Source organism: Malus domestica, chromosome 14, assembly GCF_042453785.1.
Source record: "Malus domestica chromosome 14, GDT2T_hap1".
Taxonomy (NCBI): Eukaryota; Viridiplantae; Streptophyta; class Magnoliopsida; order Rosales; family Rosaceae; genus Malus; species Malus domestica.
This window is the reverse complement of record NC_091674.1, coordinates 24,590,468-24,616,908: the sequence shown is the minus strand read 5'-3', so window position 1 is coordinate 24,616,908 and position 26,441 is coordinate 24,590,468. Positions and strand designations below refer to the sequence as shown.

The 26,441-nt window shown below is 42.9% G+C and overlaps 1 protein-coding gene across 1 annotated transcript; it reads left to right on the top strand.

Annotated features, from left to right (window-relative positions):
- The first annotated feature begins 22,906 nt into the window (after nt 1–22,906).
- On the top strand, nt 22,907–23,866 carry LOC139191242 (urease-like). Its single transcript, XM_070811818.1, has 4 exons — nt 22,907–22,986; nt 23,064–23,166; nt 23,322–23,435; nt 23,858–23,866. The coding sequence occupies exons 1-4, from the start codon at nt 22,907–22,909 to the stop codon at nt 23,864–23,866; spliced, it is 306 nt and encodes a 101-aa protein (XP_070667919.1).
- Nucleotides 23,867–26,441: the final 2,575 nt, after the last annotated feature.

The window sequence follows — 26,441 nt, the reverse complement described above, 5'->3', positions numbered from 1 at the left end:
CAAAGATACTGGGAAATTGAATCAGATCATTTCTTAATGTTGTACAGATCAGTCTTTAAATTGATGATACTAGTTTTTGTGAGGGAACTTTAACGAAAAACTCCCGGTACTGTTTACTTTAACGAAAAACCGCATTTTTACACTAAAAAATCAATCATGGTACTATTCACTTTACCCTTTATTTTGTCCTTATCGTTAAAACTCAAAGTTTTCAAGCCTTTTTCATTAGTTTTCCTTTTTTGTGATTGGTAAGAAAAATTTGTTTTGAAGACGAACCCACATCTCTTGAGAACTCTTGCTACCAATCACACAAGAAATTGCAGATGAAGAAAGTGTTGCAGTAAATAACAACATCAAAGTGTGATCATGCATTTTCCACATTTTAAATTCATCTAATTCTGATTTGGCAGATGACTCATATGTGATTACAGAATGTGTAGAGGTTGCTACATACTGAGGATGAAAAGGATTTGTTCCATCAAGGAATCCCATAATGCCATGACCTTGTAGCATCATCTTTATCAGAAAATGCCATTGCAAGTAGTTGGTGTCATCTAATTTTACACAAGCAGACGAAGAAACAAGCGAAATCAATGATACAATTGGGGATTGCAAAAGTTGCAATTGTGCAGCTGTAACCATAACTTTTGTTGTAGAAATGAACACCCAAATAGAGATTTAGAAGAGAAACTCCAAATTTGTTGCAGACAAATCAAACTGAGGGAACCAAGTAGAAAAATTGAGAAGTTATTGCAAATACAGCAGAAAAAATGAATCTTGATCAAGAATCAAGAAGTCGAACAAGAAGTCGATCGAAGTATAGAAGAAATGAATGGAACCATGTTGTCGGTAATTGAATTTTTGTACACAATTGCTCGCTGAGGAAACCATTATGGATTGTGTTCCTATGCCACCTTTCTTGTCTGCTATGGTATCTAAATTTTAGTCAAAAGGTTCTTCCTTTCCTCTCTCTATCTCTCATTTTCATGCTGGTCAATCAAGTAATATAAATGGTAATAGTATTGTTGGTTACAATGATGGCTATCATGCTCAATCCAATTGTAGTTCAAGCCAATCTAGCTATAATAATGGGGCTTACAATGGTTATATTTGTGGTTAGTCAAGCAATGGTAAAAATGTCGGGGGTTATAATGGTGCTTATAGGAATTTTCAGTCTAAGAATTGTGGTAAAGGTCGGTTTCGTTACAATAATGGTGAAAGATTTAATATCTACAAGTCTTTTCCTCAATTTTTCCCAGGAGTTTTTTGCTCACCTCCATCTCCATATCTTAATTCTCCACCACTTGAATTTCCTACACATCAAATTTGTTCACAGAAGGATAATTTTGATGCTGATTGCTATCACATGCATAATGCTCAATCTTCAGTTTTAACCCCTGAATCATGTCAAAGTACATTGGATCAACAACTCAAACTAGTGTGTCTAGTCATCCTACAAAATCATGAAACACCTTTACTATGATAACCCTGTATTCTTGCAAGTATTTTTAAGTGTTTTTATCCTTACTTTTTGCAGGTGGTAAAAATCCTATCACCCTTTACCAAACCATGGATTTTCATGCCTTCACTTGAAAGCAGTGGCGGAGCTAGCATGGGGTCATTGATTGTTCTTAACCCCAATAACTTTAAAACCCCATATTTGTTTGTATATTGTATTTGACTCCTATAAACAGTTACAACCTCGTTTTCCTACTTCTTATATTTTCTTCTATCATATTTGCCTTCCTTTTCTCTCTTCTTATATGAAATACTTTAGTTGAAAAAACTTGACAGTCTTCAACATTAGACCATAGTTGTGGATGCAAATTTCTGCCTCCTTCTTCTTGGACAAAATTGCACCTACAAAACAATTAACACCTTAGGGTCAAGGCCAAGAGCCTCACACGCCCACGATGAATAGGGGGCTTTGGCCGAAGAACCTCCGATGCCAAAGTTAGAACTTAGAGAGAAAAGTGTTTAGAGAGTTTTTGGAGTTTTGCCAGAGAGTGAGAGAGCTCTTTTGGAGAAAATGTGAGGCTTTTTATAAGAGAATGGCCGACCTCTTTGGGTGAGAGAGGACCAGCCACCTAGCTCCTTTTGTGGGCTAGGTTCTTGATTTAGGTTGAATTTAGGAGTTATGAGAATAATTGACTAATTAGTTTAGCAAATAAAATTATTGCCAAATTAACTAGCTAATTAATGTGATAAAATAGGTAAATATGATGAGATCAACAAGGGTGGTCGGCCCTTTGGGATTTTTGGGTATATTTTTTGGGTGATTTAATTGGTGATTAATGAAATTAATCCATTAATTAGCCAATTAACCTCCACTTAAATGGAATGTTATGTAGGTTATAAAATAATTACCTAAGATGAGGATGTATGAGAATATCTTTGAATTGGTTACTTATTTTGGACACTTTTGACTTGATTGACGGATAATTGTCCGCTGCTCGCGCGTAGGAATCCCGGTATGCTGAAAGGGTATTTTTGTCCTCTTTTACCCAAAAATCCACGTGTCGCCTTATGATTGTTTTTGGCTCCACAAATGCCCCCACACCTGTTGGGCTGCTCGTAGGAAAAGGCAGCAGGTGTAGAGATCTTCTTGCTTTAGGAAACTTAGGACTGCTTCCTATTTTTGATGTAGATTCTCTCTTTAATAGGAAATTAGATCCTTCTAGGAAAGGGAAATAAATTTCTCTCAAAGTCTATTTAAGTCCACCTTAAATGGATTATTAAATCAACTTTAGAAAGCGATTTATTCTACCCTACAAGAAAGAGAAAGCTTAGAGGATATTTGTTCCCCCGCCTCTAGCAATCTTCTACATCTTGCATTTGCTAAGGACCGTCTTTCGTTGCTTTCTTAGTATTCTTCGTGCCGCACCGATGTCAGAAAAAATTTAATTTTTCTTGTCTTCTTCTTGGATAGTGTTGTTGCGGGGCAGCCGTCGGGGTAGTGCGGCACGTCGGCTGGCAGGGGCCAGGAGTTGGCTCAACATGGGTCGAGGAGGTGTTATGGTAGGAACCACTACTTGGGCTGCTCGGTTGGGCTAAAGCCCAAGCCAGCTTGAGCGGTTGGGGTCGCAGATTGAGGTGCTGGGGCACAATGCTAGACGAGCCACATGGCTCATGTCTTTTAGGCTCTTGGACTTGATGCGGGCCAAGCTGGCGATTGAGAAAAATGAGGAGGTCGCGGGCTTTATGGGCTGCTGGAATGCTGGGCATGCAAGTCTCCTGCCTGCTGGTCTGAGAGAAAAAAATAAGGGAGAAACCAGTATGGGTTGAGCTCCCCTGCTGAGTACCGTGAATGACGTTGGCTGCTTAGTTTTCTTTGTTGGGAGAAATGTGGGTTGTTCCTGAGAGAGAAAGTAAAGAGGATCAAGGCGGATACTTTGGCTCGTCTGATCGCTGTCGTAGAGCCTACTATGAATGAAGGTGGAAATAAGAAATCTTCCTCGTCTGCTCAAGAGATATTGGTTAAGAAAAACTGAAGACTTCCTCCGCTGCTCGTGAGGGTCCGCCTGCTGCCGAGAGGCTTGTGATTGACATAACTTCTTCTAATGGGAAGGAAAATGAGGCTGCTAGATCTTAGCCTGTGGCGTCTGCCATGTTGAGAATAGCTAATACGATTGCTGATAGGATTGCTTAGCGTAAAGGTTCTGTCATGCCCCCAGTGCTAAAGTTTGTACCAAGATGTTCGTTAGGAGCTAAGTTTGGTTCACTTTTAAAGATGCTTGTTATTATGAAGAGTGATAAAGTGGACTCTACTGCTAAAGTGGTGTTATGGCCCACTCCTTTTGCTGCTGAGATTGATTCACCTGCTCAGAATGAGGAGACTGTTCGCGTGGGCAGCTATGAGAAATCCACTAAGCCTGATTCTGGGGAAGCTGCTGAGATCTGTGTGCTTTTGAAACTAGATCTGCTTAAAAACATGGACGCTTGTGCCAAGTTTGTTGATGGCGGTAAAAAGGTTGTTTGCCTAAATTCCTTTGTGAAGCATACGACCCAATATAGAAGGACTACTCTGCTTGCTATGATGCATATATAGCAAGGCTGCCAAGGAGGTGATGAAGACTATGGTAGCTGAAGCTTATTCCTCAGCCGAGGAAATCAAGAGGTTGAATTCTGAGCTTGTTGCTTTGAAGAGGTCTAATATTTATGCCCCCACTTCTCTGCAGCTTTGAGACTGCTCGCCAAGAGATCTTTGACTTGAATACTAAGCTTGGTGTGATCCAAGTTAAGTATGAAAGTGCAGAGAAGGAGATTGGATGCTACATACCTTAGATTCAAGATCTTGAGTTTGCAGTTTCTGAGCTTCGTTTCGCTGCTTATGCAAAGGATGAAGAGTTGATTGCTGCTTATAATCAAGTGATCCACTTCAAGAGAATCGTTGATAGGCTTGAACACCGAGTATTGGAACTTCAAGGTGTACGGAAGATCAACAAAAGTCTGAAGAAGGAAGTGGATGAGCTGCAACGTGTCCGTGTTGGTCTACTCGAGGAGAATGAGTAGCTAAATGGTGAGAATGATGGGCTCGAGGTTTCAAGACCTTCTCTATTTCTTTGGAAGACTTGCTTGTTTTTACTTTTGAGGCTTCCATTAGTGAAGTAGTTGGAGAAGTTGGTGCCCAGGTTAGGGCAGCCGGGGGTGAAGTGCTGGATGATGTCGCTGCTAAAAGCGTCGCGGCTGCTGAAAGTGTGGCGACTGAATAGTCGTGGGATATCCAGGCTGCTAAAGTGTAGTCTTCTAGGTAGCCTTTAGGATTTTCTTTGTTTTTCCTTATAGCTCTTGTTTCTTTTGTTCATGCCCTAACCTTTAAACTTTATAGTCCAGTGGTAGACGTGCTACTTTTTTATAAGCAAGCAGACCCGCGTAGCCTATGCAACCGTAAGTGTTGGTGTAGAGCTTGCAAAGTTGTTAGCCATAGGGTTGGCAGCCGGATGCCTTACTTACAGAAGCAGACAAGTCTGCGTAACCACTAGGCTGTTAACCTTGGTTTTTTCCAACTTCGTAAGTTGTGTAGCAAGTATCACAACACTTTAGGACTTGGTGTAGGTTGTTTCACGCTTGGGAGAGGTGAAGTTTATCAACCGCGTAGCATGTCGGCAGTGGATAAAACTTCATATATGCACACTAGCTTGTTTAACCATTCACAAGAATATACGGCTGTATAAGTCTAGCGTGGTTTTACTGCTCGAATGGCAAGTCGTAGGCAGTCTTCCGGAAACCGTAGGCTACCTTCGTGCACTCAGTAGCAGATTTAGGGTTTCAGGGCAGCCGTCTATAGGGCGTACTGTGTAATGTGCCCCCTCCGTCTCTAAGGCCCGGTTCCCCACGGATTAGGCCAAAAGACCCAAAATCCTTCAATTAGCTAAGCCTTGAAAAATAACATTGTGGCTGCTTCTAGGAATCCCGGCGCAAGCCATCGTGCATTTAGTTATACTAGGGCAGCTAGGCTCAACCACGTTTGGATATTCAGAGTGTAAAGTTTATCCTCTCATCTTGGAGAGCTAACCCATGTAGGTGTCGGGGAATTGGTTTACCCTCTCACATTGGAGAGTAATTAGTTTACCCTCTCGCACTGGAGAGCATGGTTGGTCCCTTGGGGAGGGTGCAATTCCTGCGATGAGTTCCTAAGAAAGGCGCAGTCTTCTTTTGAAGTGCAAGAGTGTTCAGTTATTGTAAGCATGCAGCTGAGCCAAGTTGTGATTACTTCTGAATTCCTTATTAAAAAATGAGTGAAATAAACGAGAACTTAGTTGTAAGGTAGGAATTGCATAACAACTGGATAGTCTTTGGCTTGTGAAGTGGTGCCCGTCGAGCTGCTTGAGTCTTCAGGCTTTGATGTAGCAGGAGGTCACACATGGTACTTCCTCATATTGTAGGCGTTCCACTGCTTTTCGATCTTTTTATCGTTTCATGGTGGCGAAGGTGTAATTACTCTTGCTGCCTACTCTGTTGATCTTGTACGGACCTTCCTAGATGGGATTCATCTTTTTAGAGCCTTCTCCTCGAGTAGTGATGAAGGCTTTTCTTAAAACTAGATCTTCAGGCTAGAACTGCCGGATCTTAGCCCTTTTGTTGTAGTTGGAGAGGAGCTGCTGCTGGTAGGCTGCAATGTGGGTGCTGATTTGCTCGCATTTCTCCTCTACCAGATCTAAGCTTATGACCATCTCCTTACTGTTCTGCTTAATGCTTGGTAGTAAAGCGGTGATACTTGGCTTGATGACATTGGGATGAATGATTGCTTCCGAACCAAATGCCAAAGAGAAATGAGACTCACTGGTTGCTCATCTTTCGGTGGTGCGATATGCCCATAGACATCCGGGGAGTTCGTCTGGCCATTTTTCCTTCTTGTTGGTGAGGGATTTCTTGAGGTAGTCGAGGATCATTTTGTTGGATGCTTCGACCTGCCCATTACTTTAAAGATGTCTTGGCATGGACATGTGCTGCTTGATGCCATATTCTTAGAAGAACTTCTCCAAATCTCTGCCCATTAATTGCGAGCCATTGTGGGTGACGATGGACTGATGAATGCCAAATCGGCAAATGATGTTCCTCTATATGAAGCACTCTATGTCCGTCTGAATCGTGATCATCATGGACTCTGCTTCGACCTGCCCATTACTTTAAAGATGTCTTGGCATGGACATGTGCTGCTTGATGCCATATTTTTAGAAGAACTTCTCCAAATTTCTGCCCATCAATTGCGGGCCGTTGTGGGTGATGATGGACTGATGAATGCCAAATCGGCAAATGATGTTCCTCTATATGAAGCACTCTATGTCCGTCTGAATCGTGATCATCATGGGCTCTGCTTCTACCCATTTGGTGAAATAGTTGGTTGCCACGATCATCATGCCTCTACCCCCAATAGCATGCAGCATAGGTCCTACTAAGTCGATTGTCCACTGCATGAACAACCAATGACTCGTCTGCCGGTGTAGCTCACTGACAGGCAGTGTTGGTATCGGCTTGTAGCGTTGGCAGTGGTTGCACTTTTGTACTAACTCCTTAGCATCTTGGTGCATGATAGGCCAATAGTAGCCTGTGGTAAGAGCTTTTGTGCTAAGGATCAGCCTCCGGAGTGGTTTCCACAAACGCCTTTATGGATTAAGCTTAAAACTTTCAAGTCGTTGGAAGACGTTAGACAGCAAAGATGTGGTCCGGTGGGGGATCTTTGGATGAGAATGTTGTGACACTTAGGCAGATGGTTCCGTCTTTATGCTTGGCTTGTCAAGATATTCCACCGGAATAGAGCGTTTTGAGTTAGTGATCGAGGGCTGAGCCTAGGCCGGCTAGTATGCCTGCATGGGCGTTGTCTGCCCGGGGAACTTGAGTGAGAGTGTAAGTCTGAAATGCCTCAAGCTGCTTGTGTACTTTCTCTAGGTATTGCACCATCCTCAGATGTTTTGCTGTGTACTCCCCAGTAGTCTGACTGGTGATTAGCTGGGAATCAAAATGAATTGCGAGCTTCTTCACCACCAAGTCTTTTGCCATTCAGATGCCTGCTAGTAGGGCCTCGTACTCTGCTTCGTTGTTAGATGCTTTGAAGTTTAGAGTGATCGTCTGCTCGAGCATTGAGCCGTCTGGGGTGACAAGAACCACAGTTGCTCACGAGCCTTTGTAGTTGGGTGCGCTGTCGACATGCAAATGCCAGAAATCTCCATTGAGGGAGCAGGTGCGGCTAAAGTGTGCTCGGCTGCCTTCGGAGCGCCGTTGGGCCGCTCTGTTGCGTTGTTACAGCTAGGCGTGATGGCGCGGTAGGGAGCCGTAGAGCTGGGGCCATGTTACATGTAGCAGGAGATGCTCAACTGCCGGTATTGGGCCACTCCAGAGCGGAATAATGGAGCAAGGGTCGGCTAGGGCCGTGTGACGCGCAACAGGAGGTAATGCTCAACTGCTGGTACATGTTGCTCTTATGTAGAATCTTTTAGGGTGACGAGGACAAAACTTGCTTCTGAGTGTGTCATTCCAGTGTTCGTCTACCCTTGGCGTGTCTTTCGGGCCGATTTGTTGTGTTCGTCAGAAAAAAACTTTGCATCCGCCAGGGTCTATGCCTTTATCGTCGCGCATTTAGATTGGGCGGAATAGTACGTCATGAGGATGACTGCATGCGTTTGAAAGTAAAACTTGAGCTTTCGGGTTGCAACAACTATCGCCAAAGTTAGTTTTTGAATTTTTGATAACATCAATGAGAGCTTTTAAACTGTGGAATACAACTGATAGCATCGATGAGAGCTTTTAAACTGTGGAATACAGGTAGTCGAGCCCCCAGCTCTTCTTGTATGATGGTAGAGCTTATTGCTGCTTCAAATGTGACTGTTCGTCCAGTCAAACTTTGAATCTCCTTCAAAGTAGTGGGGGACTTCATTTTCAAGATCGCTCAGATTTGCCTTAAATGGGCATCGACGAACTTCGTCCTAAAGTGCATGCTTTTCTGCTAGAGTGAAAGAGTCTACCAAAGTTAGATCTTCTTTCATTATCAATTTTCCGAACAGTGGGTGGTCTGTTGGAAGTTCTTCTTGGAAGGCTACTCTAGCTATCGAGTCGTTGCATCCGACTATCTTTGCATTCTCTACTTTGAACCTCCTCACATAATCGCGAAACAACTCCTTTAGGTTCTTCTTGACGTCAGACAAATGATTGGACTTCTTTTTGATCGAGCGACATGATGAATATTCTTTAGTGAAAACCAAAGAAAGTTCGTCGAAATTCCGGATGGATTGTGGCGACAGGGTGTAAAACCAATATTGCGCCTCGCTTTGTAGAGTGGTGGCGAATATCTTGCACATGAGATCATCGTTGTTTTGATAGAGGATCATTGTGCTTCAGTAGTCCTTTAAGTGTCTTTCCGGATCTTCATCCTCTTTGAAAAATATGAAATGTGGCATGCTGAACTCGCGTGAAGGCTTTGCCTGCTCGATCTCGTCCGTGAAGGGTGACCTGCTTATGTTGAACATGTTCCGTTGTAGTGCCTCGTCGATGTCCTCGTTGCGTTAGAAATTGCGCAATCACTTGGTCAAGAGTCTCTCTACTTCTTCTTGAATTTTCCTTTGTTAAGGTAATGGAGCTCTCTACTGCCTGCAACCGTAACTTGCTGGTCTAAGCTGCTCTTCCATGTGTTTGGCTCGTCTATGTCGCGGATGGGGTGCATGTAGCGTGTTCTTAGCAGGCGAGCGAGTTCTTCGCAGGCTGCCGGTTGAACTTGAGCCGTATTGAATGACTGCTTCTCTTCATCCGTCGTGCTGCTTACTCCGATGTGAGGTGGATGATGCTCCTTGCAGGCTTAGTCACGAATGAACACTTCGCCTGGAAGGTTGCTCATGTTGATTATCAGAGTGTGACCCCAACCGTGAATGTATGCTCGTCTGTGGGTCTAGTCGAGAATGCACGTTCTTCCACACTTTAAGACGAAAGTATACGCTATCACGGGGGCCCAATCGGGAGTGTACATTGCCTAAACTCTCGATTTATGGCTGGTCGAGTGGCTGGTTACCGAGACGCTGCTGGAGAGGTTCTTTGTCTGTCCTTGTCCTACGTCAGGACACCTCATCTGGGGCACGTTGCATCTTAGTGCACTGCAAGAGTTGGTTCACCAAGATCGTTTGCTGTGCGAGGGCGCTCGTCAACTCTATAACTTGTCGAGACAAGTGTTGTTCTTCATTTGGGTTGGAATAGCTTGGAATGAATGCATCTTCTTGAGCAGTGGAAGTGTGGTAAACTCCGGGCGCGAGATTTGAGTTGGGAAATGTCAAATCCGAAGAAAAATATGGTGAAAATATTCCCGGTTCGATCGTCGGTCAGGAAATTTGAAACTGAGACGGTTGAACTAATCTTAGATCGATTTGGGCTACTTAGAAGGCCACGGGAGCAGGCAGCTCAGAGTGTGATGCACATGAGTGCGAGGCTTGGGTTCGGCTTGGCAACGCGTTGAGTTTGCGTTGGGCTTGGAATGACATGGCTTGGGCCGTGGCCTTGGTGCTGTGAGCCTTAAATGGCACGGCTCAGGCTGTGGTAGCAATGCCATGGACCTCGCCAAGGGTAATGGTAACCGTGGTGGCCACCGCGATGGTTGTCATGGTGGAGCCTCGTAGCGATGGTGCCGCTCCTATGATCACATTTAGCCTCGTGGATCGCCGTGGTCCCATTTCTTGAATATTGGAATTTTCACTTGTAGAATTTTCTAAATTTCTAGCCATTGTATTTCGCTTTTACGTTTTATCAAAGAATCTTTGCAAATAAAAAATTCTAATAATAAGAATGTACGAAAAATCTACAAATGGACAAAAAATAGAAAAACCTTTTGATGCGGAAGTCTTCTACGAGTGTGTGACTCTTCTCTCAATGAAAGCACCAATTTGTGGATGCAAATTTCCGCCTCCTTCTTCTTGGATAAAATTGCACCTACAAAACAATTAACACCTTGGGGTCAAGGCCAAAAGCCTCACGCGCCCGCGATGAATGGGGGAGGGGGGGTTTGGCCGAAGAACCTCTCCGATGCCAAAGTTAGAATTTAGAGAGAAAAGTATTTAGAGAGTTTTTGGAGTTTTGCCAGAGAGTGAGAGAGCTCTTTTGGAGAAAATGTGAGGCTTTTTATAAGAGAATGGCCGACCTCTTTGGGTGAGAGATGACCGGCCACCTAGCTCCTTTTGTGGGCTAGGTTCTTGATTTGGGTTGAATTTAGGAGTTATGGGAATAATTGATTAATTAATTTAGCAAATAAAATTATTGCCAAATTAACTAGCTAATTAATGTGATAAAATAGGTAAATATGATGAGATGAACAAGGGTGGCCAGCCCTTTGGGATTTTTGGGTATATTTTTTAGGTGATTTAATTGGTGATTAATGGATTAATTAGGAATCAATCCATTAATTAGCCAATTAACCTCCACTTAAATGGAATGTTGTGTAGGTTATAAAATAATTACCTAAGATGAGGATGGATGAGAATATCTTTGAATTGGTTACCTATTTTGGACACTTTTGACCTGATTGATGGATGATTATCCGCTGCTCGCGCGTAAGAATCCCGGTATGCCTCAAGGGTATTTTTGTCCTCTTTTACCCAAAAATCCACGTGTCGCCTTGTGATTATTTTTGGCTCCACAACAGTGTCATGCATCCTCCCTCGACAAGCCTCTACAAGTAATAGTATTTGTCGACATATGTTGGCATAAACTTTTAATATATGTTAACAAGAATTGGCAGGTGCCTACTAGGTGCTTGACGACATGGCCAATGAACTTTTTGGTTGATATTATGATCCTATTATTTGAAAATCCTGGCTAAGCTACTGCTTGAAAGTCTATGTTTTTGGCATTAGTAGTAGCCTTTGTCTATTTATTTCACACACAGGCATGTATAAGGGTTATTGTCTAATAAGTTAATAACTTTTCGTGTCAGGTGATAATCAGAACTTGGCAAACAACAGACAAGATGAAGTCACAAAGAGGGTCGATAGAACCTAGTGGATCAGACAATGACAACTTCCGGATCAAACGGTACATCGCAAAGTACACTACAAATCCAGTAACAGTTAATGGATTTTCTCAGTATGTTGGTTCTATTGAGGTATGCCACTCTTAATAGACAACCAAAATAATTCGTTTCAAGCCTTTTTAACCTCCTCATTTGGAGCCGAGCATTTGAGAAACAAATGAATAAAGTTAAGCTAAATGCTTTGAGCTTCAGCCTTTTTGAATATGCAACTTTCGTGGATGAAACTTACTTCTTTTGAGTTACTTGCGTTTCGTGGATTCTATAAACACTGTTATTGCCATTAAAATAGCGGAATTCTCATTCTTCTCGTGGGCTCTGCATGTTATGCAGGTGGGAAGCTGGCTGATATTGTGCTTGGTGTTAGAGTATATAGGATATGGAGGGTGTGGATTATGACACATGTCGTTAGTTAAACAATTGAAGTAGTTAGGATTGTTGGAATTGTAAGATTCGGATAAGAAGATAAGATTGTGGCTTAATGAGTAAGATTTGTATAGATTAGGTGAATATCCAACCATATAGAAATAGTATCTTTGTAATCAAATCATTCAAGGAAATACAAGTATAAAATTCTCTTTCTCTCTCTCTATCTAAATCTTCTTTGTTTCCTTCTTCTTCCTCTGCTATCTTACTAATATTCTTTCCTGCATATTACTTAACATGGTATCATCGTCGGACTAGGCTAATCGCCAACTCCGATCCTGTGTTCTTCCGCTGTTTTTTATTCTTTTTCGTGGTGGTTGCTAAGTTCTTTGGTGGAGTTGTCTTTCACCAGCTCAATCGTCGATGTCCAAGCTTTGGAATCTTGATTCTTGGAGCTCCGTTATTGGTTCTTGAAGATCGTTAACTTCCACTATACATTTCTTGTGTTGTGCTTGTGTCTTCTTTGTGTTTCTGGGCACCTCCAACTACCCATGTATGTATTTCTCAAGGTGCAAATTGTTGCACATAAGGTGTTCGACCTTTTTCCTTAGTGATATCTTCCTCTCAATTTTCTCAAAATGATCACTGCAAATCAGTTGCAAATCTTGCAATCGCCAATTACTGGCTTGATTTCTTCGGTCTCTACATCTGTTTTTGTCAAGTTGGAAGCGACCAATTACCTTCAGTGGCACTTTCTGTTGCAATTGCTGCTTGAGGGCCATGGCATTATAGGATTCGTTGACGGATCAAATTTGTGACCTCCTCAGTATGCAGTAACCTCTGCACTTTCAGTACTCCAAAATGGTTCCTCTGCTAGCCCTGAACCAGATGAGTTTAAAGCATGGAAAATGCACGATTATGCTCTGATGTTGCTCCTTACTGCAACACTTTCTTCATCTGCAATTTCATGTGTGATTGGTAGCACAAGCTCTCGAGAGATGTGGGTTCGTCTCCAAAACCATTTTTTCTTACCAAGTACAAAAACCAGTATAATCAAGTTACAGACTTATCTTTACAACATGAAGAAAGGATCAGATTCAATTTCCCAGTTTCTTCGAAGAATTAAAGAAGCAAGGGATGGACTTTCTGTTCTTGGTGTCACACTTACTGATGAAGATTTTGTGCTCATTGCGTTGAATGGACTCCCTGCAACATACAACACATTTAAATGTGTAATCATAGGGCGTGAAAGTGTTATTTCACTCGAGAACTTTTGTCAACAATTGCGCGCTGAGGAAGTCATTGTGGATTGTGCTTCTGTGGCACCCCTTCTGTCTACTTTGGTAACTAAATTTGGTTATTGTCAGACACAAGGTTCTTTCTTTCCTCTCTCTAGCTCTCAGTTACATATTGGTTTCAATGATGGTTATCATGCTCAACACAATTTTAGTTCATGCCAATCACACTTAGATAATAATGTTGATGGTTATAATGGTGTGTATAGAAATTTTCGATTCAAGAATCATGGTAAATGGAGGTTTCATTACAATAATGGTGCAACCTACAAGTATTTTCCTGAACTTTCACCTGGAATTCTTGGCTCCCCGCCATCTCCAAATTTTAATTCTCCACCACCTGATTTTCCTACACATCAAATTTGTTCATCGAAAGATCATTTTGATGATGATTGTTATCCCAGACATTATGCTCAGTCTTCTGTTTCAACCCCTGAATCATGTCAAAGCGCATTGGATCAACAATTCAAACTAGGTTGTCCAGTCATCCTGCAGAAACATGAAACACCTTTACAGAGTAATTCTGATGTTGAAATTCATACGATTTATGATTGCAAGTCTGGTTCTCTCTCTGACTTCATTGGTTCAGAAGATGCAATGTTTTTAGATGATGCCAAAGACCAAGTGTTGGAATGTATTGACAACGAAGGTACAAAATCTCAGTTGATTTCAATGGGTTTACAACCGCGTATTCAAGTAGCATTTCTGATTCTTAACCAGTATAATCAAGTTACAGACTTATCTCAGCCTATTTCATCAAATCCTTTCTATAAGGTAATTCCCAAAATCTAATTTATTCTATATGTTTTATATTCCATTATTTAAATTAGCTAAATAATATATTCCTTTCATATTTCCTAAAATTGACTAATGAAGGGATTAATTACCTAATCAATCCCTTAATTATCAATAAAACCACCACTTTATAACCAAAAAAGATACCAAAGGCCGGTTACCCACTAGGGCCGGCCATGCCTTTTATTTCTTGCTTTTTTGCTACCATTTTCTTTCCCTTTTATGACATTCAAATAGCTAGTTAATTAGGTTATTATTATTTGCCAATTAACTAGCCAATTATTTCCATAACTCCCCAAAATAACTAGCCCATTATCTCCATAACCCCCTAAAATAAATCATCCTTGGCCTAAAGGCCGACCACACCCTTCCTCTCCTATATATTGGTTCCCATTTTCACCAAACACTAATTCCAATTCTCTTACAAAAAATCCCAAATACTCTAAACACTATTTTCTCTCTAAAATTCTAACTTTGGCATCGGAGGTTTTTCGGCCAAAGCCCCCCCATTCATCGTGGGCATGTGAGGCTTTTGGCCTTAACCTAAGGTGCTAGTTATTTTGTAAGTGTAAAATCGTCCAAGATCGAGGAGGAGAAAATTTGCATCCACAAATTGGTGCTTTCATTGAGAGTTGAAATCCATACTCGTAGAAGACTCTCGCACAAAAAGGTTTTTTCTTTATTTTCTAGTCCATTTGAATATTTTTCATACGTCCTTATTATTAGAATTTTTTACTTGCAAAGGTTCTTTGATAAAACGTATAAGAAAAATATAATGGCTAGAAATTTAGAAGATTCCACAAGTAAAAATTCTAATATTCAAGAAATGGGATTGCAGAGATCTGTGAGGCTAAATGCGACAAAAAGTGGAGCGGCACCACCACCACGAGTTTCCACCACGGGAACCACCGCGGAGGCTACCTCAGTAGCCACTCGTGGCGAGGTCCATGGTGCCTTCACCACGGCCCGAGCCTTGTCATCCAAGGTTCACGGCACCAAGGCCACAGCCCAAGCCATGTCACTCTAAGCCCGACGCGAATTCAACGTGTTGCCAAGCCAAGCCCAAGCCTCGTACCCATGTGCATCACACTCCGAGCAGCCTGCTCCCGCCTAGCAGCCTGTTCCCGTGGCCCAGCCTGCTCCAACCGAGCAGCCCACTCCTATGGCCCAACTTGCTCCAACCGAGCAGCCCACTCTTATGGCCCAACCTGCTCCCGCCAAGCAGCCCACTCATGTGACCCAGCCTGCTCCCGCCGAGCAGCCTACTCTCGCAGTCCAGCTTGCTCTCGTGGCCCAGCCTACTCCTGCGGCCCAGTCTGCTCCCATGGCTTTCCAAGCAGCCCAAGTCGGCCCAAGACTATCTCAACCATCCGGACCTACCATCGAGCCGGGGGCATTATCACCATATTTTTTCGCGAATTTGACATTTCCCAACTCAAATCTCATGCCCGGAGTCTACCACTCTTCCATTGCCCAATGAGGCGCATTCCTTCCAAGCTCTTCCAACCCAAATGGAGAACAACACTTGTCTTGACAAGTCATAGAGTTGACAAGCGTCCTCGTACAGCAGACAACTTTGGTGAACCGACTCTTGCAGCGCACCGAGATGCAACGTGCCCCAGACGAAGTGTCCCAAAGTAGGACAAGGACAGACAAAAAACCTTTACAGCAACGTCCCGGTAAGCAGCCATTCGACCAGCCATGAACCAAGCGTTCAGGCAATATACACTCTCGACTGGGCCCCCGAGATAGCGTATACTCCCGTCTTAGAGCATGGATGAGCGTGCACTTTCGACTAGGCCCGCAGACGAGCATACATTCACGGTTAGGGTCACACTCCGATAGTCAACATGAGCAACCTTCCAGGCAAAGTGTTCATTTACGGCTAAGCCCGCAAGGAGCATCATCCACTCACATCAGAGTAGGCAGCCCGACGGACGGAGAGAAACAGTCACTCAACACGGCTCAAGTACAACAGGCAGTCTGCGAAGAACTCGCTCGCCTGCTAGGAACGCGCTACATGCACTGCATCTGCGGCATAGACAAGCCAAACACATGGAAGAGTAGCCTAGACCACAAGTCACGGTTGGGGGCAGCTGAGAGCTCCGCTACCCCAACAAAAACAAATTCAGGAAGAAGTAGAGAGACTCTTGACCAAGCGATTGCGTAATTTCCAACGCAATGAGGTCATCGACGAGGCACTACGACGGAACATGACCAACATAAGCAGGCCACCCTTCACGGATAAGATCGAGCAGGCAGAGCCTCAACGCGAGTTGAGCATGCCACATTTCACATCTTTCAAATGGGATGAAGACCCGGATAGACACTTAAAGCACTACCGAAATGCAATGATCCTTTATCAAAACAACGACGATCTCATGTGCAAGATATTCGCCACCACTCTACAAGGCGAGGCGCAAGATTGGTTCTACACCTTGCCGCCACAATCTATCCGGAATTTTGACGAACTTTCTTTGGTTGTCACCAAAGAATATTCATCTTATCGCTTGATCAAAAAGAAGTCCGACCATTTGTTTGACATCAAGAAAAACCCAAAGGAGTCGCTTCGAGACTATGTGAGGAGGTTCAAAGTAGAGAAGGCAAAAATAGTCGGATGTAACGGCTCGATAGCTAGAGCAGCCTTCCAAAAAGGACTTCCAGCAGACCACCCACTGTTCGGAAAACTGATAATGAAAGAAGATCTAACTCTGGCAGACTCTTTCGCTCTAGTAGAAAAACATGCACTTTGGGACGAAGTTCGGCGATCTTGAATATGAAGTTCACCACTACTCTGAAGGAGATTCAAAGTCTGACTGGACAAGTAGTCGCATCTGAAGCAGAAATAAGTTCTACCATCATACAAGAAGAGCTGGGGGCCCAACTACCTATATTCCACAGTTTAAAAGCTTTCTTCGATGTTATCAGTTGTATTACACAGTTTAAAAGCTCTCATTGATGTTATCAGAAATTCAAAAGCTAACTTTGGCAATAGTTGTTGTAACCTAACAGCTCAAGTTTTACCTTCAAACGCACGCAGTCATCATCATGATGCACCATTCTGCCGAATCCAGACATGCGACAATAAATGAGTAGACCTTAGCGGATGCAAAGTTTTCTGACGAACACAACAAGTCAGCCTAAAAGACACGCCAAGGGCAGAAGAACATTGGAAGGAACACTTAAAAGCAAGTTTTGTCCTCATCGTCCCAAAAGATTCTACATAAGAGCAACATGTACCGGCAGTTGAGCACTACCTCCTGCCATGCATCACACGGCCTTAGCCGACCCTTACTCCATTATTCAGCTCTAGAGTGGCCCAATATCGAAAGCTAAGCATCTCCTGCTACATGTAACATGGCCCTAGCTCCATGACTCCCTGCCAAGCCTTCACGCCTAGCCTTGACAACGCAACAGAGCAGCCCAATGACGCCCCGAAAGCAGTCGAGCACACTTTAGCCGCACCTACTCCCTCAATGGATATTTCTAGCATTTGCATGTCAACGACGCATCCAACTACAAAGGCTCGCGAGCAGCCATGGTTCTTGTCACCCCAGACGGTTCAATGCTCGAGCAGGCGATCACTCTAAGTTTTAAAGCATCTAACAACGAAGCAGAGTACGAAGCCCCACTAGCAGGCCTTCGAATGATAAAAGACCTGGCGATGAAAAAGCTTTCAATTCATTTCGATTCCCAACTAATCACCAACCAGACTACTAGAGGCAAAGGCATGATGATTGTGGCAACCGACTACTTCACCAAATATGTAGAAGCAGAGCCTATGACGACCACGATTCAGACGGACATAGAGCGCTTCATATGGAGGAACATCATTTATCGATTTGGCATCCCTTAATCCATCGTCACCAATAACGGCCCGCAATTCGTGGGCAAAGATTTGGCGAAGTTCTTCAAAAAATATGGCATAAAGCAGCATATGTCTACGCCGAGATATCCTCAAGGCAATAGGCAGGCCGAAACATCCAAAAAGATGATCCTCAACTGCCTCAAGAAATCCATCACCAACAAGAAGGGAAGATGACCAGACGAACTCCCCGGATGTCTATAGGCATATCGCACCACCAAAAGACGAGTAACCGAAAGAAGATGGCCACAAGCTTAAATCTGGCAGATGAGAAATGTGAGCAGACTATCACCCGCATCGCAGCTTACCAGCAGTAGTTCCTTTCCAGCTACAACAAAAGGGCCAAGATTTGGCAGTTCCAGCCCAAAGATCTAGTCCTAAGAAAAGTCTTCATCATTGCCCACAAAGAATGCTCCAAAAAGATGGATCTCATCTGGGAAGGTCCGTACAAGCTCAGCAGAATAGGCGGCAAGAGTAATTACACCCTCGCTACCATGAAACGATAAAAAGATCGAAAAGTAGTGGAGCACCTACAATCTGAAGAAGTACCATGTGTGACCTCCCACTACATCAAAGCCTGAAAACTCAAGAAGCTCGACGAGCATCACCTCACAAGTCGAGGACTATCCAGTTGTTATGCAGTTCCTACCTTACAGCTAAGTTCTTGTTCGTTTCACTCGTTTTTCAATGAGGAATTCAGAAGTAATCACAACTTGGCTCGGTTGCATGCTTACAACAACTGATCACTCCGGCACTTCAAAAGAAGACTGCGCCCTTCTTAGGGACCCATCGCAGGAATTGTGCCCCCCCCGAGGGACCAATCATGCTCTCCAGTGCGAGAGGGTAAACTAATTGCTCTCCAATGCGATAGGGTAAACCAATTCCCTGACACCCATATAGGTCTACTTTCCAAGACGAGAGGATAAACTTTACACTCTGAATATCCAAACGTAGATGAGTTTGGCTGCCCTAGTATAACTAGATGTACGATGGCTTGCGCCGGGAACCGGGCCCTAGAGACGGATGGGGCACATTACGCAGTATGCCCTATAGACGGCTGCCCTGGAACCCTAAAGCTGCTACCGAGTGCACTAAGGTAGCCTACAGATTTCGGAAGATTGCCTATGGCTTGCCCTTCGAGCAGTAAAGCCGCGCTAGATTTATACAACTGCACATTCTTGTGAAAGGTTAAACAAGCTAGCACACATATACAAAGTTTTATCCACTGCCGACATGCTATGTAGTCAATAATCTAGAAAAGATCATGGAAGAGGCGATCAGAATGGTACTCGAATTCATTTACGATTCTGAGTTTCCAGACGCATCGCACTTCCGCTCGGGTCAAGGCCGCCACTCGGCCCTAAGACGAACCAAAGAAGAATGGGGAACCTCTCGCTGGTTTTTGGAATTCGACATCAGGAAGTGTTTTCACACCATCGATCTGCCAAGCTCGGAACAACCTACACCAAGTTCTAAAGTGTTGTGATACTTGCTATGCAACCTACAGAATTGAAGAAAGTCAAGGTTAACAGCCTAGTGGTTATGCGGACTTGTCAGCTTCTGTAAGTAAGGCATCCGGCTGCCAACCCTATGGCTAATAACTTTGCAAAGTTCTACACCAACACCTACCGCATAGGTTACGTGAACTTGTCTGCTTATAAAAAAGTAGCATGCCTGCCACTGGTCTATAAAACGAAGGAAAACATGTTTATAAACAACTAGCAAAGGCCGAAGGAGTTCAAGCAAAACAATAGCTACATGGAAAAACAAATAAAATCCTAAAGTCTACTTAGAATACTACACTACAGCAGCTTGGACATCCCACGACTACTCGGTTGCCACACCTTCAGCGGCCGTAACGCTCTTAGCAGTGGCATCATCTGGCGCTTCACCCCCGGCTGCCCCAGCCTGGGCACTAACTTCTCTAACTACTTCACCAATGGAAGCCTTAAAAGTAAAAGCAAGCAAGTCTTCCGAAGAAATAGAGAAGGTCTTAAAACCTCAAGCCCATCATTCTCACCCTTCAGCTCCTCATTCTTCTCAAGCAGACTAACACAGACGCACTGCAGCTCATCCACTCCCTTCTTAGCATAAGCAGCAATCAACTTTTCATCCTTTGCATAAGCAACGAATCGAAGCCCAAAAACTGCAAACTCAAGATCTTGAATTTGAGGTATTGTAACATTCAACCTCCTTCTTTGTACTTTCATACTTAACTTGGATCACATCAAGCCTAGTCTTCAAGTCAACAATCTTGTGGTGAGCGGTCTCAAGCTGCAGAGAAATTAGGGTAGAAATATTAGACCTATTCAAAGCAACGAGCTTATGATCCAACATCTTGATCTCTTCGGCCGATGGATAAGCTTCAGTTGCCATAGTCTTTGCCACCTCATTAGCAGCCTTGCTATATCTGCATCATAGCAAGCAGAGCAATCCTTCTATATTGGGTCGTATGTTTTGCAGAGGAACTTGGGCAAACAGATTTTTCTAACATCATCAACAAATTTGGCACCAGATCTTCAAGCATATCTGGTTTCAAGAGCACACAAATCTCAGTAGCCTCCCTAGAAGCAGGCTTAGTGAATTTCTCACAGCTGCCCATGCGAGCAGTTTCCTTCTTCTTAGCAGGCGAATCAATCTCAGCAGCAGAGGGAGTGAGCCTTAGCGCCACTTTAGCAGCAAAGTCCATCTTATCTCTCTTCATAGTAACAAGCCTCTCCAAATGTTAACCAGACTTTGCTCCTCACGAACGTCTTGGTACAGACTTCGACACTGGGGGCATGACATGATCTTTACGCTAAGCAATCCTATCAACAATTGTACTAGCTATTCTCAACATGGAAGGGATCTAGCAGCCTCATTTTTCTTCCCATTAGAAGAAGTCATGCCAATCACAGGCCTCTCAACAGTTGAGGAAGTCTTCAATTTTTTCTTAACCAGCATCTCTTAAGTAGGCAGGGAAGATCTCTTCTTTCCATCTTCATTCATAGTAGGCTCCACGACATTGATCAGACGAATGAAAACTAAGCAACCAACGCCATTCACGGTACTCAGCAAATGAGATCAACCAATGAGGCCATGAGGCGCACGACCTCCTCATTTCTTTCAGCTACCAGCCTAGCCCAAGTAAGGTCTAAGAGCCCAAAGGACATGAGCCATGTGGCTCGCCTAGCACTGCACCCCAACGCCACAATCTGCGGCCCTGACCTCACAAGTTACCCTTGGCTCTAGCCAAGCCAAATAGCCCAAGTAGTGGCCCCTGCCACGATGCCTCCTCGGCCCATGCCGAGCCAACTCCTGGCCCCTGCCAGCCGACGTGCCGCACCACCCCGACGACTGCCCCACAATAGCACTATCCAAGAAGAAGACAAGAAAAAATTAAATTTTTCTTACATCAGTGCGGCACGGAGAAGACGAAGAAATCAATGAAGACGGTCCTTTGCACGAGCAGGATGTCGAAGATTGCTAGAGGAGGGAGAACAAATATCCTCTAAGCTCTCTCTCTCTTATAGGGTAGAATAAATCGCTCTCCAAAGTTGATTTAACAACCCACTTAAGGTGGACTTAAATAGGCTTTGAGAGATTTATTTCCCTTTCCTAGAAGGATCTAATTTCCTATTAAAGAGAGAATCTACATCAAAATAGGAAGCAGTCCTAAGTTTACTAAAGCAAGAAGATCTCTACACCTGCTGCCCTTTTCTACAAGCAGCCCAACAGGTGTGGGGGCATTTGTGGAGCAAAAAATATTCATTAGGCGACACGTGGACTTTTGGACAAAAGATGACAAAAATACCCTTGAGGCATACCGGGATTCCTACGCGCGAGCAGCGGGCAATCATCTTTCAACCAAGTCAAAAGTGCCCAAAATAGGTAACAATTTAAAGCCTATTTCATCAAATCCTTTCTATAAGGTAATTCCCAAAATCTAATTTATTCTATATGTTTTATATTCCATTATTTAAATTAGCTAAATAATATATTCCTTTCATATTTCCTAAAATTGACTAATGAAGGGATTAATTACCTAATCAATCCCTTAATTATCAATAAAACCACCACTTTATAACCAAAAAATATACCAAAGGCCGGTTACCCACTAGGGCCGGCCATGCCTTTTATTTCTTGCTTTTTGCTACCATTTTCTTTCCCTTTTATGACATTCAAATAGCTAGTTAATTAGGTTATTATTATTTGCCAATTAACTAGCCAATTATTTCCGTAACTCCCCAAAATAACTAGCCCATTATCTCCATAACCCCCCAAAATAAATCATCCTTGGCCTAAAGGCCGGCCACACCCTTCCTCTCCTATATATTGGTTCCCATTTTCACCAAACACTAATTACAATTCTCTTACAAAAAATCCCAAATACTCTAAACACTATTTTCTCTCTAAAATTCTAACTTTGGCATCGAAGGTTCTTCAGCCAAAGCCTCCCCCCCCCCCCAATTCATCGTGTAGGTGCAAAATCGTCCAAGATCGAGGAGGAGAAAATTTGCATCCACAGCTATCATATGAGAATTTGTGACAAGGGTGAGGGCACCAGGTCTACGTTGATTTGGCTATGGTACGCATGATATGGCAATAATATGCAAGCTCAAGATGCTAAGAGGGTTTTCTTATTGCAGAGACTTTGTGCAGCAGCAACCTCACTCTCCAATTGCAAGGAATACTGCACTAATGATTCTTTGAGAACCTGATTGCTTCAACCTCATGATTGGGTGCCCCAATCTTGAGTTTAAGGGGGGATGTTAGAGTATATAGGATATGGAGGGTGTGGATTATGACACATGTCATTACTTAAACAATTGAGGTAGTTAGGATTGTTGGAATTGTAAGATTCGGATAAGAAGATAAGATTGTGGCTTAATGAGTAAGATTTGTATAGATTAGGTGAATATCCAACCATATAGAAATAGTATCTTTGTAATCAAATCATTCAAGGAAATACAAGTATAAAATTCTCTCTCTCTCTCTCTCTAAATCTTCTCTGTTTCCTTCTTCTTCCTCTGTTATCTTACTAATATTCCTTCCTGCATATTACTTAACACTTGGAAGCCATCTTTCTTTGGCGCAAAACCAGAAATGGTGATCAAAGTTGGTGCAGTTGCATGGCCGAATATGGGTGATCCAAATGCAAGCATCCCTAGACCTGAACCAGTAAAGTTTATAGCTTACAACAGTTCTTAGGCATGGATGCATTTTCTTGTCATGACAAATCTTTTGCATGATTGATGAGCAGGGTCCAAAAGAATTTGGAGATAGCAGTAGATATTCTTCTGGGATATGTAATAATTTTAGCGATTTTTGTTCTGATTACTATAGAAAACCTCATGTGTAAGCAGGTTATTTCAAGGCCTACGTTTGGCAAGGCTGGTAGTACTCATTCCATTGCTTTTGTCAGCCAGGCATGGATCTCTCTCTCTCTCTCACACACACGCGCGCACGCCCCCGAGATTCATTAGCAAGACTGATTCTCTTTATTTCACTGTGGAAACAGGCAGCTGTAGATAATTGGGTTAAAGGCTTGTATTGCCTTGACAAGAGAGTGGAAGCCGTTAGGAAACTCAGCAAACTCGACATGGAGCTCAATGACGCCCTACCAAATATAGAGGTAAATTGGGATTGTGGTGTTTTCAAAAGAAGCAGCTTATTAAATAATCTAAAATATTAAATGTGTTTGGTAAAACAAAAGAAAATATTTTTCTTTTTAACTGCTATCAATGAAAGTAAAAAAAAACACATATAAAAGCAGATGCAGAATCTACTATGATTCTAAAAAAGTTTTTTTTTTTTCAAAACACAGTAATCAATGCTCATTTAGTGAACTTTTCAAATGACAAGTATAAGCCCACATGTTTTACAAAATTACAATATTTGCCCTTACATTATTATCTTTGACAATTATTATATCACATTAAATTCTATATTTTTTTAGTCGTTAACATATCAAAAGCAATTTATATAAAAGTTTACCAAACACTCAGACATTACTTTTTTATATTAAAAGTGTTGTAGTCTATTTTTATCTGACAGAGAGACTAGGGCCGGCGGCAGAGAGAGATGAGAGAGATGTGTGTTTGTAAAATTGTAGGGGAATGTATGTGTTGTTATCCCTCCTACATTGTGCCTTTATTTATAGTAGTAAAGGGAGAGAAGATATTCCTTCTCCTCCAAGTAATACAAGTTGTAATAGGAAAGGATAACTAGAATTAAATCTAATCTAGGATTTACACAATCACACTTATTCTAGGAATGTTTACAACACTCCCCCTTGAGTGTGCAAATACTTAAGGTAGATTCAGCATCATGCAGAAGTTGAGGAAGTCGACTCATCATCATTGATTCCAAGGAACAACGCTTATTCTCAATAAGGTAGGAACTTGCATAAGTAGTAAGTCTCACTAAAAAACCCTAAGGCTATGGCAAAAACCCGAGTAGGGACAAAATCCATAGTCTAAGGAAAAATGCGTGAGAAATGCAAAGTCAAAAGAAACGTCTACAGGACGTCATCAGGGATATGACCAGCCCAAGGTGGGTGCCTCGTTAAAACCTAGTTAGGTAGCAAAAACCCAGTGGGAAAAATGCTCCTAATCATAGGGAAAAAGAGTACATTAAGATCAAGCAAGTATCCAGAAGATACTCCCCCTAAGTTTGACATAATTCCAAAGAGAAATAGCAAAGTTACAACTCAGAAAGTTTACGCATACCAATTCCATGAACAAGCTTCTGAAACGTCGCCTTCGGTAGTGATTTGGTGAAGAGGTCGGCCAGATTGTCTTGTGATCGGATTTGCGTGACTTCAATCTTCTGATGCTCTTATTGTTGATGTGTAAAGAAGAACTTCGACGCAATATGCTTGGTGTTGTCTCCTTTGATGTAACCCTTCTTGAGCTGTTCGATGCAAGCTGCGTTGTCTTCAAAAATTGTCGTCGGGGTATTAACAGCGGGATGAAGATCACATGAGCTTCGAATATGGCCCATTACTGCTCTCAACCAAAAGCATTCCCGAGTTGCTTCATGTAAGGCGAGAATTTCAGCATGGTTAGACGAAGTGGCAACTAAGGTCTGTTTAGTTGACCTCCAAGATATTGCGGTGCCTCCAACGGTAAAGACATAACCTGTTTGAGAACGCACCTTGTGTGAATCAAATAAGTATCCAGCGTCGGCATAACCAACAAGGCGAGAATCAACCCGATGAGCATAGGGTGCAGCATCACTCGAGGATTCGTAAGGATAGAATAAGCCCAAATCCGTAGTACCCTTAAGGTAACGGAAGATGTCTTTCACGCCAGTCCAATGTCTGCGTGTTGGTGTATTGCTGTATCTTGCCAAAAGATTAACAGCGAAAGAGATGTCGGGTCTAGTGCATTGAGCTAAGTACAATAAAGCGCCTATCGCACTTAGATAAGGAACTTCAGGTTCCAGAATCTCTTCATCATCCTCCTTCAGATGGAAGGGATCTCGCTTTGCATCTAGCGTACGAACGACCATAGGAGTACTCGAAGACTTCGCTTTATCCTCATTAAAATGGCGCAGCACCTTCTGGGTGTAGTTCGATTGATGTACTAAGATTCCATCCGAACAATGCTTTATCTCGAGACCGAGACAGTATCGAGTCTTACCTAGATCTTTCATCTCAAATTCCGACTTCAGGTGCGAAGCAGTTCTCGAGAGCTCTTCAGGAGTTCCGATGAGATTCATGTCATCGACATATACTGCAACAATCGCAAATCCGGAATGTGACTTCTTAATGAACACACAAGGGCATAGTTCGTTGTTCACATATCCCTGACTAGTCAAATACTCACTCAGACGGTTATACCACATTCTTCCGGATTGTTTCAAACCGTATAGTGAACGCCTCAGCCGAATTGAGAGCGTGTTCCGGGGTTTGGAAATATTTGAACCGGTCAATGTAAGTCCTTCGATAACTTTCATATAAATTTCCGTATCAAGATCCCCATAGAGATACGCGGTTACTACGTCCATCAGCTGCATATCCAGTTTTTCGGAAACTACCAAACTGATAAGGTATCGAAAAGTAATCACATCCATAACGGGTGAGTAAGTTTCGTCATAGTCAATCCCGGGGCGTTGTGAGAAACCTTGTGCTACAAAACGAGCTTTGTAACGCACAATTTCGTTCTTCTCATTACGCTTCCGAATGAAAACCCACTTGTAGCCAACGGGCTTCACATGTGGAGGAGTAGGAACTACAGGTCCAAACACCTTACGTTTCGCAAGTGAATCAAGTTCGGCTTGGATTGCTTGTTTCCAGTTTGACCAATCAGCTCTACGTCGACATTCATCAACGGAACGCGGTTCAATGTCATCGCTCAACATGATCTCAGTAGCTACTGCAAATGTTAATGCATCGTCGACAATCATCTCATTTCTACGCCACACATCATCTAAGCTAGTATAATAGACCGAAATCTCACGATTCTCGGGAGGATGATTCGTCTCTTCAAGGACGCTTCCATAATCTAGAATTTCCTCATGAGTTGGGTAAAATGAGTAAGCGATAGTCGGATTCACGGTAGGCTCTTCGGGACCTTGTGCCGTGGTTTTCCTCTTGCGGGGGTGTGAATCCTTTGAACCAAGAGGTCTGCCACGC

Excerpts from the sequence above, each read along its gene's own strand:
- LOC139191242 (XM_070811818.1), top strand. The coding sequence starts at position 22,907 with ATGGTGATCAAAGTTGGTGCAGTTGCATGGCCGAATATGGGTGATCCA. Across the intron at positions 22,987-23,063 it reads CCTAGACCTGAACCAGTAAA|GGTCCAAAAGAATTTGGAGA; the intron begins GTTTATAGCTTA and ends ATTGATGAGCAG. Across the intron at positions 23,167-23,321 it reads AAAACCTCATGTGTAAGCAG|GCAGCTGTAGATAATTGGGT; the intron begins GTTATTTCAAGG and ends CTGTGGAAACAG.